The sequence below is a fragment of the Ornithodoros turicata genome, chromosome 1, assembly GCF_037126465.1.
Source record: "Ornithodoros turicata isolate Travis chromosome 1, ASM3712646v1, whole genome shotgun sequence".
NCBI classification, from domain to species: Eukaryota; Metazoa; Arthropoda; class Arachnida; order Ixodida; family Argasidae; genus Ornithodoros; species Ornithodoros turicata.
In genome coordinates, this window is record NC_088201.1 from 101,187,514 (window position 1) to 101,205,984 (window position 18,471).

At 47.2% G+C, this 18,471-nt stretch overlaps 1 protein-coding gene across 1 annotated transcript; it reads right to left on the reverse strand.

The window, feature by feature from the left end:
- Nucleotides 1-3,801: 3,801 nt before the first annotated feature.
- LOC135380367 (uncharacterized protein K02A2.6-like) lies at nt 3,802-5,163 on the reverse strand. The gene has a single exon (XM_064612503.1). The coding sequence runs from the start codon at nt 5,161-5,163 to the stop codon at nt 3,802-3,804; it is 1,362 nt and encodes a 453-aa protein (XP_064468573.1).
- Nucleotides 5,164-18,471: the final 13,308 nt, after the last annotated feature.

Here is an 18,471-nt window from a genome sequence, read left to right on the forward strand (position 1 = left end):
CATCCCAGCTGGGATGTGCTGCGGTCCACCTGGCAAACATGAACTTCGCTAGGTAGCCCACGAAGAGCTCTGTTTCTGTGCCCTGTGCACATAATTTACATTTATTTAAACATATCACAGTTTCTTTTTTTAAGTTATACGCCTACCTGCTGGGATATAGCGCTTTACATGTGTCCATGTGCCATCAATGATATTGGTGCATGCTCCAGTCTCTGGGTCCTTGAAGTGGACTTGGTGATTCATAGGGAGATGAGTGTAGTTGGGGGTAAGTTCTCTGTGGGTTGCCCAACAATTTGTCATCACCACTGTATCCCCAAGGATCTGCATATATGGAAAAATATTATCTTTCTGGGAACCCATTGCCTAAGAATAACAAAGATTGCACCAGTGAGTGAGTGACCGTATCCAATGCTGGATGATGAGAATGAGTACATCGGAGCCGCGTGAAGGTACAGGCACCAGGAAGCACTTGTTTGAGCCTCGCTCAATGCCACCGATGACCGAAGGCCCTCCACTTTTCTTGTCCTGTTGTACTTCTTGGAGCCGAACTTGCTTTCATCTAATTTGACAACTTTGCCATCGCCACCTACGGGCTCTCAGTGAGTTACCATAGTATTGATAACTACCTCACGGCAAAAGCTGGCCTAGTCGGTGACTGTCTGATGCGCTACTGTGAGCTCTCTCTCTCTGTTGTATGACTTGGATAATTGAGACCCCAGTAGCAGGAGAACAAGGCAATCGTACGTAGGGGAAGATGCGATCTCTCGAAGAACGACTACTTTCGCACAGAGGTCTTCCTTTGCATCTTGATTGGCTTGCCTTCTTTCTGGGTCGTTCTTCACTGGTGGAGGCAGAATATCTCCATAAGAAGCTGTCAATGCTTCACTATCACCGTTCAGGTTGATCTAGGGGCCGCATAGTGGACAAGTTTGTGAAGTCGCTAAGAGCCCAAAGGACTGTACAAAATGTATTGCCAGGTCATTGCCAGGTGGTGTAAAAAATGTATTGCTCATTAAGGGGGGACGTGGGGATCGATACTAACTTCCTTATTTCTTGGTGGATTTTGATGAAAATTGGTATGGTTAATGCCTTTGCTTCAGTGATGGTGCCATTAAAGGCGATATTTCCAGAAGTTTTCGAGTTATGAATTTTTCATGTTTCGTGTTGTGTGCAGGGTATGGAGAACCCCAGACCCATGATAGAAGCGTGCGGCAACTTCGTACACATTCCCAAATGTATGCTGCATACCGTAACTCTCTTCTTGTTTGCGAGTTCCAAAACAAAAATTTGCCGTTCACATTTTTTCAGTGTTGTTGGAATGCGCAGGTTGTACATGTTTATGTAAAAGCAATTCACAAATTTGGAAGTTATCAATACAAAAAAAAAGAGAATCATGGTGTGCAGAAATGATTGGTGAGCCCACCGCATCAAACGGACTGAAAATTGGTCAAGTGGTTGCGAAGCCATCTGCTGCACAAGTTAACCAAGTAGCACGAAAAACAGTTTTGAGGAAACTCAGTTCCAAGTTTGACGCGTTTATTTGCACTAAAATGCCCCAGGGCTATAGTCTTTGCTGTCCTTGGATGCACAGGTCTTCCTCGCCCTTTGTCCTTTGGCCTGGTGCTTCTTTGACACCTTTTTTTGTCGTAGGGAGTCCTTCTCGGCAGATCTGCGCACAGCATGTCCTGCAGGCTTGATACCCACTGATGCACAAAACTCGATGCAGGCACGAAGGGTTCTGCTGTTATACTGGGAGATTGCTTCACTGACGGCAGTCTTGACTGCGATCAAAGAGTCATTCTCGTCCTTCGATATCAGCGACCAAATCAGAGTGTAGACTCTCGGCAGCATTTTGAATTTTCTGCCCCATGCATCTATCAAGTAGCTGCGCGTCACTCTGACGTTGATAGATCGGCAGCATCGCTTCCCCAGCATGACTAACCAGCTTGTGTTTGTGTGAAGGCTGGTGTTCGTCCTTTGCCTCTGCTGCTCGATGCCTACACCAGCTGATGGGGACCGGTGGACAGAGGTGGGGCTTGGGTGCGTCATCTGTTGACGTCACGTGATAGAACGTTGCCATGACCGCCTGGTGCATATCACTGACATCCGAGTGGCTGTGGAGGGCCATGCCATAATAGGTTGAGCTTTTTGATGAGGTCTTGCATGAGACCACCTCTGCCCCCGAGCGGCTGAGCCTTTTTGCTTTTTGATACAAGTGCACGTAGGGCAGATCCCATCTGTTTTTGTATGTGGTTCACGCAGTCCTCTTTTCGCAATGGAATAAATCCGTATGTCTTGTCGTCGCACAGAGCCAGGAAGGTCCGACTGTCACCATGGAAAACAATGTTTGTGTACTTCGGGTCATTCTTGGCCAACGAACGCCTGAACATGGCCAACGCCGCTTCCACTTTCATTCTGGCCGAGTTTACGTATTCTTCTGGCACACATGTGCTTCTTTCCAAGTGGCGTAGTTTTCGTCGTCGTCTTTGAGACCCAAGGTGCATCCTTGACTCCGGCTCGAAAGTGCAATAGAATCTATCAGCAATCCAGTGTAGAATTCAATAATTGTTCCCACGCCAATGTTTGAGCTATGTCCTCTGGTCTTCCAGGTCCCGTCATAGACCACAGTGATGTTCTTCGCGAAGGCTGGGTCCATGCGAAGCAACTGTGGCTATGAGCTGCGTACAGATGACGACAGGCGGGGAGAGGACAGCAGGGAGGAGGGTGGACAGGGGGGTTAGTATGTGTCCTGGGCCGTCTTCAGGGGGAATGGTGCCGACATTCTTCAAGAAAGTCTCCAGAAAACTCAGGGAAAACCTCAGACAGCACAGCCGGTGGTAGGATTCGAACCCACCACCTCCCAGTCAGCACGACACCACCGAGCGAGACGCCTTAACCCACTCGGCCATGCCCTTGCGCCATTAAACTCTGAATCATCGTCATCATCACCATGTCCTCGTATACTTGGCGGCGACAGCTTCAGTAAATGCACTTTCGGCTGTTGCTGGTGCAGCAGGTCTGAACATCACTTTCAAATGCTCTCGGAACGTTTTATGGTGGAGGCCCCTGTGAGACACATTCAATGTTGCGAAAAAGACTGTCAATGCAGTCGCGCACTTCCCTAAGTTTCTTATGGCATGTATTGCCCTCACATTTACAGTAAACTACTGATAACTTAAACTCCAATATCCAGAGCAGTCTGTTTGACTTATGCAGTATTTTGACTTATGCAGTCTTGCACAAATATGCAGTCAGTTCTCTGTTTCTCTAACAGATAATTGAGAATGAGGTAAAAAATTCAGAAAATAACACAAAACGGTGCTTTATTGTACATTACATGGTATGACTAGACGTGGTTGGCAAAACTGAGCCTGGTTTTACTGCTTCACAAAAGAGTTGTGTGACAACCTTAAAAGTAATCAGGCGTTGTAATTGGCAAAGGCACACACAACTATGTCCCGTTTCCTGCATCCACACTACCCGTACATGTCTCTGCAACTAGCGTTCATGCCTTTCTTGTAATACCGTCACAGGCCTTGCCTGTTGGGAATTGACGAGTAACTGCAGACGTATCCAGTCTTGATAGCGGGCAGAAAAAAAAGAAAAAAGCACGCCCCCCGGTCATGCCGGTTCCTTTTATTAAACACCCTCAACATCGGCGCCTACTAGCGGTTATCGTTTCTAATGAGATAACTAGTAGCGTCCTCTACATCTCTCCTCCCGAGATAACAACCAAATATCACAGTAACAAAATTACATTACAAATGCTTGCGAAAGCTCAGTCTAAGCAAAACAGACTCCTTACAAGTTGAGGCGCTTCGGCGCAACAATAAGTCTTCCATATCTCGTTCTACATCCTTCATTCAAAGGGGTTGTGGGCCGGTCAGCGATTGCTTGCTGTTCGGCGCTCGAGCTCTCTTCTGGACTGTCACGGGCCATAGGTGATTGTTGCTGGTTCAGAGGCGGATGGTTTTCGTTCACCGCGATGTCTCCCCGATCGAATGGAACCAAATGCTTTCGGTTCCGTTCCAGCAACCCTGTAGTGGTCTCGACAACGTAGGAACGTGGTCGCCTGGCTGGGCTCAGGACTGTGGCTGTACATTCCGCATCTTGTACCCAGACTCGCTCGCCAGGAGTTAGAGGACGAAGTTGCACTACTCCGTGTCGTCGATTGAAGTCGCTTGCCTGGCGCTGTTTCGCTCGTCTATCATTCTTGTCGAATTTTCTGTCGCGCCAGAGAGGCTTCAAAAGGTGTGGACTTCTCGGGAGAGTCGTCTGTAACCGTCGCCCCATCAGGAGCTGGGCCGGGCTCAATCCTGATACACCTGGGGTGTCTCGGTACACTAATAAAGCAAGATACGGGTCCCGTGACTTCTTGAGGAGTCCCTTCACCGTGCGGACTGTTCGCTCCACTTGGCCATTAGATTGCGCGTACCTGGGGCTACTGGTCACATGGTCGAATCCGTACACACGAGCAAATTGCTTGAATTCCCGTGCTACAAATTGCGGGCCGTTATCGCTCCGTACAGTCCTTGGTATGCTGTGACATGCGAAAATGCTCTTCGTTGCGGTGATTACGTTAGAGGAAGTGGTTGATTTCAGCGACACCACTTCTGGGTATCGAGAAAGATAATCGACGATGAGTAAATAGTCCGTGCCGTTCAAATGGAAAATGTCGATTCCTACTTCCTCCCATTGGATACTCGGTGTGCTCGAGCTTAGGAGCTGTTCGCTGCGTTGGATTCGACTCTGTGCACACAGATGGCACCCGCTGACCAGACTTGCAATGTGCTTCCCCAGAGAAGGCCACCAGACGCTCTCCCTTGCTCGTGCCTTGCATCGTTTAATGCCTTGATGCCCCTCATGCAGGACTTGGAGAATCTTCTCACGAAGCGATGTTGGGACTACGATGCAGTTTCCTCGCATCAGCAAGTCATTACATACTGAAAGTTCTCCCTGGTACTTGCGGTACTCCTGTACCTGCGGTGGAAGTTTGTTTTGCTTTGGCCAACCTTGCTTACAATATCTTGACAGCAGAACGCATTCACAGTCCAAAGCCTGGCATCGTTTTAGTTCCATTGTGCTCACGCACGTATCCTCTGGAATGCTTTCCACGATGCCCGCCACATACAGTTCAACCCCATGTGCCTCACGATCATTCATGGTTGTTCTTGGATCAGGTGCACGAGAAAGCGTGTCAGCCGTTGCAAGCAGTCGTCCTGGAAGCAGTCGTCCCTGTCTTGCTTTGGCTCCGTGTCGGATTATTTCAGCTCAGAGACTCCTCTTTTGGCCAGAAGGCAGCATCGCGATCTAAAGCCCCAGATGCGAGTGGTTCCGATGCAAGATGGCAGTGGTGGACTGTCGTTTTCGACTTAAAAGTATGAAAAATGTGCTTCGGAACTGGCTTTTTGTTTGTGATACGTGTCAATTCGAGTTATGAGAGTTTGACTAAAGGTTATTTGCAAAGCAGTAATATGGAATGTGCACAGTGCATTTGAATTTGTTTGAGTTAGACAGGAATTTCGACTAAACCGTTTTGGACTTAAACGAAGTTTACTGTATTTCGAAAGCTCCGCTGTCCTCTTTTCTTGCCGACGACCACTCTTGACAACCGTGCCGTCATTTCATTCCACCCGTGCCGGCATGTCATTGCCGATGTCTTCAACAGGATTGGTTACCGAAAATATTATTGGTTCCGGTTCCGTTTCCGGTAACTGAAAAACTCGCCTTTTATTTATTTAAATTTACGCCTACATTTATTTAAACATATCACAATTTCTTTTTTAAGTTACCGTATTTTCCGGATTCTAACGCGCCCCCGAATCTAACGCGCAGGTGATTTTTACGACTTAGCCCCCAAAAAAGTTGAAAATGCACCCCTGTCAAACATTGAAACAAACAATGAACAAGCGTTTATTCAGCATCGCTATCGTCAGAAGTTTCTTTGTCACTGCTCACAGCCCACAGACAATCGTCCTCCGTCCCGTCAAGCGCGTTTGAGATACCGCATTTTTTAAAAGCATTCTGAACCATTGTCTGGGGCAGGCTTCTCCACGCATCATTAATCCATGTCGACACATTTTGAAGCGAAGCGCGCTTCATCCTTCCTCCGGGTGTCATGACGTGATCCCCGTCGATCAGCCAGTTGTTATACGCTGCCCGGATATTGTCCTTCAGTGGCTTGTTAAGACACACATCCAGTGGTTGTAATTGCGAAGTCATCCCGCCCGGGATGATCACAAGGTCCGTATTGCAGGCGTGCAACTTCTCTTTTAGGCGTTCCGAAATGTGACAACGGAATGAGTCGAGCACAAGCATGGAGCGGAGGCCCATGTTAGCACCGGGTCGCTTCCGCCACATGACATCCACCCAGTCAATCATCAGATCGGTGTCCATCCACCCTTTTTCATTCACTCTCACTATTACACCAGGCGGGAAGGACTCGTTCTTTGGCAAAGTTTTTCGGCGAAAAATCAGGTACGGTGGAAGCTTGAAGCCGTCGGCAGTACAACACAGCATAGCCGTGACTCGATTCTTCTCGTTTCCCGTCGAAGTAATGGCGACCTGCTTCACACCTTTCTCTTCGACTGTGTAATTTGATGGCAAGTAAAAAAAAATCGGGGTCTGATCCGCATTTCCGATCTGGCCAACCAAATGGCAGTGGGTAAGGCGGACAAAATGGTTAAAAAGCAAGCGAGCTGGTGGCTAAGATCCATGACGAAAACCCGAGACTGGGAAAAAGACGAAAAACAGACGACACAACACAAAGTCTCAAACACAGCTAAAGTTTAATGGACAACCGCACACTTTTAACACATCAGGTGGGGGAGGAGGGACAGTGCAAAAGACTCGCCAAAGCAGGGCCGAAGGTCACAGACGCTTTGCTGACACAGTTCCCAGCCCCCAAAATTGACAACGTTTCTCTCAAAAGCCTCCGACTGAGGTCGGTCTCCCTGGCCTTGACGAAGGTCTCTTCCCATATGGGAGAACAATTAAAGCAAACTTTGAGATGCTTTGCCAATTCCGACGACTGGTCCTCATTTTTCACCTTCGAAGCGTGCTCCCGGAGCCTGTCATTCAAGCAACGTTTCGTTTGGCCGATATAGCAAAAACCGCAAGCAAGAGGTATCTGATACACCACATTTGACTGGCATTGTACATAGCTATTTTTATGCGATTTACAGACTTTGTCACGCTTCTGGAAAGGACAGAGAGCATCAAGTCTAAAGCAGTTTTTAAATACAAACCGGACACCAAACTTTTTTGCTACAGCAAGGATGTTATGTGAGACATTGTGAAAATATGGGATCGCAACACGAATCTCATTATCAGTGACAAGTGGGGCACAGGGGGAAATTAATCTACTAAACACAGACTCAAGAGCGCTAAAAAGCATTGCATTAGAATAGCCTGCGAGCTGCAGACGATCACACTGAAAGTTTAAAGAAATACACAACTGATGTACACATGACTTCCTCAAAGTGCTAGATAGGAGGCCCGTGACAACACCACGTTTTACATTCTTTGAATGACAACTGCTAGCGGGTAAAAGTGGCTTAGGAGCCAATTTTCCATACGACCAACACAAAGAAGGTGTTAGCAAAAGCCTCACATCAAGGAACTGTAGCACAGCATTGGTCGGGTGTTCAACAGTGAAAGACAACTCAGGGGATGTCGCTCTTATCAAACGCTCACAGGCGAAAATATCATCTTCAAAAGTAGAAAGCAGCAGCAAATCGTCAAGCGCTTAACAAGCAGTTGAGCACGGGGAAGTGTCGCCAGATATGATGTAACACCATTATCAACAGTAGACAAGTAAATCTCTGATAACACAGGTGCAATGGCCGAACCAATGCAAACCCCCGTTTTTTGAATGAACAGACCCTTATCAATGCGAACAGCAGTCGATCTCAGATAAAGTTCTAAAACACGTAAGAAATCTGACACAGCAATGCCTGCTTTTGACTGGAAACGGACCAACTTGGATTCAAGAAGATCTCTTACTCTAGACAACAGAATGCCTTCATCTAGGGAGTAGTAAAGATCCTTAATATCCAGGGAGGCAGCAAAACATTTCTTCCCGTGAAATGACTTGAGACTTTCAATGAGACATTCAGAATTCTTTAACACAATGCTGCTCCGCTCATGAACTAGAGACAAACAGTCCTGAATGAAACGAGACACTACCTTCTGCCATGTACCATTTTCATTCACCACCAAACGTAGCGGCATGTCAATCTTATGATCCTTCAGCAAAAATTTCACAGATAGACTTCCAAGTTGAACAGCGCGACGACTTTTTGCAAGGGCGGTCATTTCATTCTCTCGGAAAATCTTACAAATAGAGTTCTTATTTTTCTCTAAGTCACCTGCAAACGGTTTCAGCAACTTATCAACCACTTGTAATTTTTTGGATTGAAATGACGCGGACGGGAGAACAGCAAATCTAGAAGACTTGTCGGTTTGAAGCAAACACAAATTCTTACTTTCCAACTCCCGGACGACTCCACTCACAGGCATGGTACTACGTTTTAAAACAAAAGAAGAAGGAGTTAGAACATGAGAGAGTCGTTTAACAGCCTGGTCAGTGAAAGAGGAAACTCTTTGAGGGTCCCTAAGGACCGTAGACACCTTTATGATGGACGCGGCAACGTCAAAGCGCGAAGGTTTCAAGTTTAAACAGAACTTGGGACCTTTCGACGAAAAGCCAACTGCCGTAGAAGACAATACACTATCACTAAGATTTACAAATGAATCCGCAGCTGGACGGCTTGGTCTCGAACGGCAATTATTGGCAACCAAGGTGTTCCGTAAAGAGGCAAACTTCCGTGAAAAGACAGAGTCTTTTAAGGTCACCCAACACATATACAAAGGATTAAGACGATAGTTCATACCTAGCAGTAAGGTCCACAAACTATCCGCTGAATCCCGCAGAAACTTCTCTTGCTTACTCAGAGCGGTGCGATGCGAGGTAAGCAGCTTGCGTTTTCTATTCCAAGGCAGATCCTGAGGCCGGAGAATACCAGAAATATCGGACACCAAACGTCTCTTGCGGAGCTGGATGCTCCGGAAACAGTATTCCGCCTGCGCTGAAGCAATGCAATGGCCGAGCTTGCACAGGGTGAAAAGAGCTTGAAGCCGAAGAGACTCGTCGTTCAAGCCGAAATGCGAACCAGATAACACAGAAGGGACAAACGGAACAAGGCTTGCATCGGGGAATGATACAGATAAAATGGTTAAAAAGCAAGCGAGCTGGTGGCTAAGATCCATGACGAAAACCCGAGACTGGGAAAAAGACGAAAAACAGACGACACAACGACACAACAGGCGGACGTTGATTACGTAGCGCTGAAAAGCAACCAATTTCTCCTCGTACTCCTCTGGCAGCTTCTGTGAGATCGTGGTCCGGCGTCGTAATGAGAATCCTGCTCTCTTCATGAACCTTGTTATCCAGCTCCTGCTGCCTTTGAACTCTGAGCGTGGGATGCCCGCACCCCTTGCGAATTCCAGGGCCTTCACCTTTATGATTTCTGACGTCACTGGCAAATGTCGTGCTCGCAAATCCTTAATGAAAAGGACAAGAAGGTCCTCCACGTGGGGGTACCTACCGTGCCTCGGCCCATTGAATTCTTTGCGCGTCGACTTCGAAGCCAGAATCTGCACTTTCTGTTTGCTCCAGTCCCGGACGTTGGTCTCCGGCACAGAAAACCCCCTTGATGCTGCACGGTTGCCCTCTGTTTTCGCATAGGCAATCACCCGTCGCTTGAACGAAGCCTCGTAGTGAATACGCTTTTGCTTCATCGGTTAAAATGCGGATTAGCGTCGCGAGGATGACACGGCTATGCACTATCAGCGCTATCAGCAGTACTGCGTTGATGAACGCAGCGGCGTGGTTTTAGGCTGTTCGAGATACACCACGTGCCTGACCACGTGGTACGGACCGAGCCAGTAGGGACTACGCATGCTACGGGCTTCCAGACGCTTATGGCGCCTCCTGCCTGTGTCGCATTTTTGAAGTTCGCTCTTCGTAAATTGCTTGCACTTGATTCTAACGCGCACGCGATTGTAGGCCGATTTTTTTCCGAAAAAAAGTGCGCGTTAGAATCCGGAAAATACGGTATATATAGGGTTTGTGGTTTTCGGCATTTATTTTCAACCCAATTCGGGGGTGTTTATCGGCATTTATATGGGGGACTATAAATCGGATTTTTTCGGCATCTATTTTCTGCCCAAAAAATAAATGGCCGAATACGGGTATCTATTTATTTCGCATGAAGGAAAGCCTGTTTTGCGTGCGAAGTAACAACGAACCGAAAAGAAGTGAATCGATTCATGGTAATATAGTTTATTGCCTGTGCCAAACCGGCACACAAGGAGACTACCTCTTGTTGTAATAGATGCAAGCGTACATCATCATGCTCGCATCTGTCATAGTTGGCTTGTTCCTTGCGATTAATAACACGCAGTTTAGAGAACGCGCGCTCAACATTAGCGCTAGAAACAGGAATAGCCAGTATGCTTAAGGCGCACTGTGATAACAAAGGCCATGTGCTGGAACGGGTCGTCCAAAACTGAATAGGAGATATATCCACCTGAGGGCAGGGCATGCAGCATACTCGAAAAACTCCCACTTTATATCATCCATACAAGATTCATCTCGTAGAACAAATAAGAATAAGTCCTCCTACAGTGAAGTGCCTCGAAGTGCCTTGAAGTGTCTCAGGAACGGAAACAAGGGTCACTCCAAGTTGTAACTGGAGGGGAGTAGATAGAGGAATACAAAGAACACAAAAATGAACTAGAAGGCTAGGGCAGGGGATCAGCGATCGGCTTTTGAAACCGTTTGGGAGCTCCGTACACTCGTGATCTCTTTTTAACCCGACAACAACAGACCACAAAGGTTCTGAATAGTAAATTCACTACAGATAGGTGTGTCACTAAGTACGTGTGCTGCCAAAAGGCGGTCACCGACCGCACAACGGAGCTGAGGTCGTCCTCCTATAAGCGCTTAAGCACAACGAAACAAGGGCACAGCCCGAAGATAATGCCACACTCGAGAAATAGTCGACAAAGGGAGATTCCAAGGGGATTTCCCTTTGCGGTTCCAGGAATGGCAGCTGTCAGGATACGAGGAATTCGGATTTTTTCGGAATACTCCGAATCTGCAAAAAATCATTCGGGGGGTGTTTTCTGGCATTTTTCGGAAAATGCCGAAAACCACGAACCCTAGTTATATACCTACCTGCTGGGATATAGCACTTTGCATGTGTCCCTGTGCCCTCAGTGGTATTGGTGCAGGCTCCGGTCTCTGGGTCCTTGAAGTGGATTCGGTGATTCACAGCGAGATGGGTGTAGGCATTGGATTCGTCCCAGCCGGTGAGCGCAGCGGTCCACTTGGCAAACATGAATTTCGCCAGGTACCCCCACGAAGTGCTCTCTTTCAGTGCTCTTGTGCACTTCATTTACATTTATTTAAACATATCACAATTTCTTTTTTAAGTTATATGCCTACCTGCTGGGATATAGTGCTTTGCATGTGTCCCTGTGCCCTCAGTGGTATTGGTGCAGGCTCCGGTCTCTGGGTCCTTGAAGTGGATTCGGTGATTCACAGCGAGATGGGTGTAGGCATTGGATTCGTCCCAGCCGGTGAGCGCAGCGGTCCACTTGGCAAACATGAATTTCGCCAGGTACCCCCACGAAGTGCTCTCTTTCTGTGCTCTTGTGCACTTAATTTACATTTATTTAAACATATCACAATTTCTTTTTTAAGTTATATGCCTACCGGCTGGGATATAGCGCTTTGCATGTGTCCCTGTGCCCTCAGTGGTATTGGTGCAGGCTCCGGTCTCTGGGTCCTTGAAGTGGATTCGGTGATTCACAGTGAGATGAGTGTAGCATTGGATTCGTCCCAGCCGGTGAGCGCAGCGGTCCACCTGGCAAAAAACTGACAGGCAGACATTGGCCGAACTGGAGTCGATGCTAAGTTCTTCCACGTGACTTGAGCCCCTCTTATTAGCGAGTTTTAGCAAACCGTTGCTACGGTTATCGTGCCTATCAGAGGCAATCGCAGTCGTGTGTGTCTGAGAATCTTATATCCACTGATTGGTTCCAATTGACACAGTTGGACACCAGCCACATTATCAACGGTTTGCTAAAATGCTCTACTTATAGGCAACGGCCCTTATGGGCCTTTACGGGTGTTTCATCTTGATTAACACGTACCCACTCACGCACAAAACAAATTATAATTCTGTTTTACTGATGTAATCATGAACTTCATAATTGGAGCCCGAAGTTTTCGGGAAATATTTTTTCCCTAATTCGGAGGGGGGGGATAAAAATCGGGGGAATCAACAGGTGCTCTAAATTCATGCTAATTTGGGTGGAAAAACTTTCAGTATGCTAAATTCGTGGAGAAATCGGGCTCTAGTACTTAAATGAACTGTACTGGCTCCGTACAAACGGTGATGTAATTGTGTTTGCTGCCAAGGAAGCTATTGTGCATTCATACAGATGCTTTAGTGAGGACAGTTTGCCGAGTAAAAATTTGTTCCACACTAAAGAGGCAACCTTCAATTTGGGGAAGAAACAGGTTCAACACTAAAACTTCAGGCTCTATTCATATAACTTGCACTGTGCTGCTTGTGACATAGTTTGGTGAACGCATGTTGAAGGTCAAATTATCTTTTATGAACATCGTTTCATCGTACGCGCATATTAACTACGCCATTAATCGACATAACCTCACTTCAACAACAACCTGATGAACCAGACCCCTGCTGCGTGATTGACCTCTCTCATTGCAGCACATGAATAAGTATAGAAGGGTAGAAAACACAGCGAACTGGCAAGGAAATATGAAGGGAAGTGCCTCAGGACGAGAGCAGCCAATATTTCGAACAGCGACTGTTTTTCTATAAATATAGGCCCTGTGTATACATAACACGCACATATAAATGTGGGCCCTGCCCTACATAAGAAAATGAAGAGAGCTCGATACTTCAAAAGCAAAGAATGTGGCCACTCCTAGGAGGTGGCAGATCCAGGGGAGGGGCGGGGGCTAAAATCAAATTCACTGTTCAGTGGCAACTGAGTGCTGCAAAGTGTACGTGTTGATGCACTTGCCGAAAAGACAGTAGAAAATAAATAGTTGCCAGGTCATTGCTTATTAAATCATGAAGCTTGAAAGGTTTTTACATCTGCTTTCTTTTCATGCTTTGTTGAATAGGAGAGAGAAATCTATTGGTTCACCTTTGAGGCTACGGCACAAAAGCAAGAGACCATTGTGTCATGGTTATATGAAAAAAAGACAACAGACAACAGACGATGCTCAGTTGGCTGAACGAATATGCACGCAATTGTGGTTTGGGAGAAGTGGTACTGCATGCCTTAAATACATGCGCTAACTGAATGGGAAGCATGAAACTATGTGTAAAACATAACTCCCCATCGACATGCAAAAGCCTTAAAGAAAAACAAAGTATTTCGCTGAACAACTAAAAGAAAACATCAACAGGAAATCCGCGATGAAAACATGTTTATACTGTACTTCCTTGCGTAAACACCTTTAGTGATCATGTCAATGTGGTGTCTTAGTGCATCCCCTCCTGTATAATTTCGTACAGAACGGATCAAAGTAATAATCATGGCCTCACTCACGTGTTAGTTACGAGAAAATACATACACACTTAGCACATATCAGGCACTCCATGCCCATTCATTCATGCCCATGCATTTATTAGTTATTTCTAGAGCCTTTAGTGTATTTTTATAGCGCACTTTTTCTGACAGGGCTTGAACGTATCCGACCGCACGGATTTAATGAAGCTGCACTGTCTAAGCAGGTAGTCTTGTTAGAACTTTAGACTGAAGCCATGGGTACGTTGAAACGATCGCATCAATAAGCAGCCTAGCAAAAAACAATTCTTTAAGACAATGTTCTTCGTGTGTACCGGTCTGTGAGCACTTGGCTATACATACGAATAAACCTGAAACTTTTTTTCTGCTGCTTTTATGCGAAAATACTCCAAAAGCCGGGAGATGACATAACGAAAGAAAGAGAGGACTCCGACTTAACGTAACAAATAACAACTTTAAGCAGACGTTTCGCCTGTCATACGACGGGCATCATCAGTGCAAGACTGAGCGGGAGAGCCAACAACCAGTCGCTACTTAAGGAGATGACAGTATTGTTCGGGAAGGGGGCCACGGTTTTTGTTACAATGCAAGGGATCAGCGCGTATGTGCCACGATTCCAGGAGCTTCCTCGGTCCCCATCTTTGCTCGCGTACCAAGGTCACCGCGTTATCGTAGTCGAAACAATGCCCAGTGTTCCAAGAATGCTCGCTGAGTTCGGTCTTAAGTCGCGTGGCATGTGTGGCGTTCCGGACGTCGCTCTTGTGTTCTTTTATGCGGGTCCTTCTTTTTCGGCCTGTCTCGCCAATATAACACGTGTCACAGTCTAGACATTGTAGCTTGTAAACCACGCCAGACTGGTCTTCTGGGGCGACAATGTCCTTTGGCTTGGAGATGAGGCTGCGCAGTTTAACGTGCGGTCGGAAGGTCGTCCAGATTTCCAATGGAAGTAGTGCCCGGCGGATAGACTCTGAAACGCCTTTGACGTATGGAATTGTGACCCGGGTCAGGCGGGAGCGATCCCCATCTTGCGGTTTACGTGGCTGCATACGTTTCCGGGTGTCCTCAATAAACCTGTGTGGGTAGCCTCGCTTGTCCAGGGAAGCGGAGATCGTCGCATCTTCACATGCCCGTAGCTCGCTGCAAGACGACAAGTGCTCTGAACGATGCAATAAAGTACGCACCACGCTTCGCTTATGTTCCGTGGGGTGATGTGATTCAAAACTTAGGAAAGTACCGGTATCGCAGGGCTTTCTGTAGACACACGTATGGATGCTCCCCGTACTGTCCCTGCATACACATATATCCAAGAAAGGAAGCTTGCCGCCCTGCTCGACTTCATACGTGAAATTGATCGATGATTCGATGGAGTTGAGAACCGAGTGGAATTCCTCGACGTGGTTCCTGTCTAGGATGACGAACGTGTCATCTACGTAGCGCCGGTAGAACTTAACTGGGCGGGAGAACCGTTCCATGGCCGTCTCTTCAATGTGTTCCATGACCAAGTTTGCTAGCGTCACTGATACAGGGCTTCCCATAGGGCATCCTTCGATTTGGTGATAACACTTGCCGTTGAAGCAGAAATGAGTTTGATTGAGGCAGAATCTCAGAAGTATAGCTACCTCTTCAACTGTGAGTGACGTCCGTGATGGCAGGGTGCTGTCCTTCCGTAGTCGGTCCTCCGCCACTTGTACCGCGAGATCCTTCGGAACGTTGGTGAACAGTGACACCACATCGAATGACACCATAACATCGTTGTTGCTTGGGGCCTGCGTCCGGACCAGCTCGACAAACTCCTTCGAGTTGCGCACCGTCAGGTTGTTGTTACCGGTAACGGGAGTCACAAGTTCTACTAAATACTTGGACAGGTTGTACGTCGGCGACCCGATGAACGAGACAATCGGTCTCAAAGGGCACCCAGGCTTGTGTATCTTGGGGAGGCCGTAAATTCTGGGAGTAGCACCGTCCGATGAGAAGAGGCGGCGGTAGGTGACATCATCTAGGTGGTCCTTCTTCTTTAACTGACGGAGGTGGTCCACCAAAGAGCGTTCCGCTTTAGCCGTCGGGTCATGCGCCAAGGGGACGAAATGTGCAGCATCGTCAAGGATCTCTTGCATCTTCGTACGGTAGTCCTCCGTGTCCAATATGACCGTGCCTTTCCCTTTATCCGCTGGTAAGACGATGACTGATTTGTCCGAGCGCAGGTCACGCAGCGCCGACCGTTCTTGCTTAGACAGGTTAGATGGTGGCCCACTCACGTTGTTTAGGACTGTGGCGATGCGGCTGCGTGCTAGGTTGACACCTGTTGAGTCCTTGATGTGGCGAAGCCTGTCTTCGATTTCCACTATGATTTCTCGTTTAGGCACAGCACGGGGCGCTGCTTTTATCATTTGGTACTGCAGTACTTACCCGGTAGCCTCTGACTTTGCCTCTGACTTGATTTTCTTAGTTGGCCGTTGTGAATTGTGAGCTGTAGAACGGGTTACAGTGCTCAAGCTAAGCCGGCGGTTATTCTTTCCGCATGGCAGACGCGGAATCCACACTTCAAGCCAAGTGGACATGATCTTGCGCACTGAGGAGGGGGACATCGGGCAGCGCAGTTCCAGAGGCCGTGAGGTTGGTCCTGTGTAAGGTGTTTTCGGCGCGCCTGCCATAGAAAGAGACGGAAGAGATTCTTCTGGCACCAACTAGAAGCCGCGCGCGCCCATGAGCGCGTCCCAGGGCCTCCTCTCCGGGCGACCTTGCCGAAGGAGCGCGCACACGGATGTCAGCTTCGAACGAATTTATGGTCGACATGTCTACGCCGCTGCGGTCTGGCTCGTACTACCGCCTGAGCGAGCGCCGCCGACCCTAAGTCTCACAACAGCCTCAATATTTGCGTCTTTTTTTAGTATCTAGTATTGTTAAAATACACGATACACTAAAAATGTATTTTCGATACCGATACTCCGATACTCTCATTTTTGGCACGCGATACCTAATACTGATACACAAAATCTGGTAAAAATCTGGTAAATAAACATGTGCACTAAATTCATGCGAAATCGGGTGAAAAAAATTTCCAGTATGCTGAATGCATGGAGAAATCTGACTCATACTCAAACTAACTGTAGTGGTTTGGTACAAACTGTGATATAACTGCATTTGCTGCCAAACAAGTTAGTGCATTCCTACAGACATCCCAGTGAGGGCAATTTGCCGGGTAAAAATTGGGGTTTCACCCTAAAGAGGCAACCTTCAATTCGGGATGCAAATTCGGGGAAGAATCGGGTTCGGGAAGAATTCGCGAATCGAATAGTTCGAGCGTTTGATATTCGATTCGAATTCGAGAACTCGAATATTCGCACACCCCTACTAATTATATGTAACATTCTGCTTGCCATACAGGAAAGCAAGCTGTGAAACAAAATAGTGAAGCAGTTCTTTTGCATACCTATTGTATTCATTGCACAAGTTTGGGTGGCTGTGCATAGAAATAGCTACGTGCAGAGAGAGATGATGATCACTATACTCATCTCGTAGCAGCGCTTTGGTAGCAATTGCGCCTGTGTACAGGATGAAGTGCCGGAATTCTGTTGCTTTCCACCTATCCATATCTTTGAGACTGCGAGGCTTTCTTGCAAACTCCACAACCACAGAAGTTCTGTGCATGTTAATGTCCCTGATGGTCCTTGAAAGTGACGGCTTGCATAGTGTCCTTTTGACAGGAGAGAAGCTGACATCCGCGGATTGGTCACCTTCCTCACCTCGCCCAAACAAACCAGATTCATGTATTTGTAAGGAAATCCCGATACAGTCCCTATTGGAAGGCTGGTGATGGGTGTAGGACTGATTAGGAAAATTGTCATCTGTATGTGGTGGGGCATCTCTTTCAAGGAAAACTTGTCATTTGCCAATGCGCTGCCCTTCTTGGGCTCTCATCCATACATTCTGGTGTGTCCCTTGATGCATAGAACAAAAGCCCAAGCAGGCACATTACATGTGAAAGCTTTAGATTTCACATTGCAGTGCTCCCCCCCCCCCCACTTGTATCAGTGCCCCTTCTCAAGATGTCCTTTACATCATCCACAGATTGCTGTAGAAAATTTTCACATGAAACTGGTTTTGTGTACTCATGATAACAGCCTATGAAGAAAAGGTGACCTTCAGGAATGTCTGCGATGTAACCCGTTATTGGCCAAAGCTGGCTGAGGCTGCTTTTTGTGAGATTTACTCCATCGATAGAGATCATGAGGCACAGGTCAGATGAAATATCTGATGTCGTGATATGACTTGCAATGATTGCAACCAAAGTCTGTTCCAAGGGGAAGTGGTGATACTTGCCTGGAGGAACTCTGTGTGTCAGCCTTTCTTGGGGTAGCCATTAACGTCCTGGTATCTGAAGGTACTGGGCTACCTGGATAGTGCTTTTTCAAGTCCTAGAACAGTTCGGAAAGGGCCTTCCGAATGATAGTTTGATAGTGGCTGTTGGTGTAGGGAGTCCTTGATGTTGTCAATTCTTTCTTTTTGATGCGGCAGGATGGATGACGCCTCCTCCTCCTCAGTAGGAAACAGTTGTGTTGCCTGTGTTGTGCTCAGTGCTGTGCTGCTCATATCACTTTGCGATGGTGTAGGTTGCCTGTATTCTTCCACAATGTCACCTTACAGATTCTCTTGGGAAATACTTTCCTCACTGGCGCATTCCGGTAGACCTCTGCATGTGTCTGTATCAGAATCTCACTTGTCACCGCTCTCAACTGACTGCAGCACAAATGAAATTTGTTGAAGGAATTGCTGGCAAACGTCCACTCGATGTTCCTTCAGCCCTTCGTTCATCAGACGAGGAACAAACTTTGC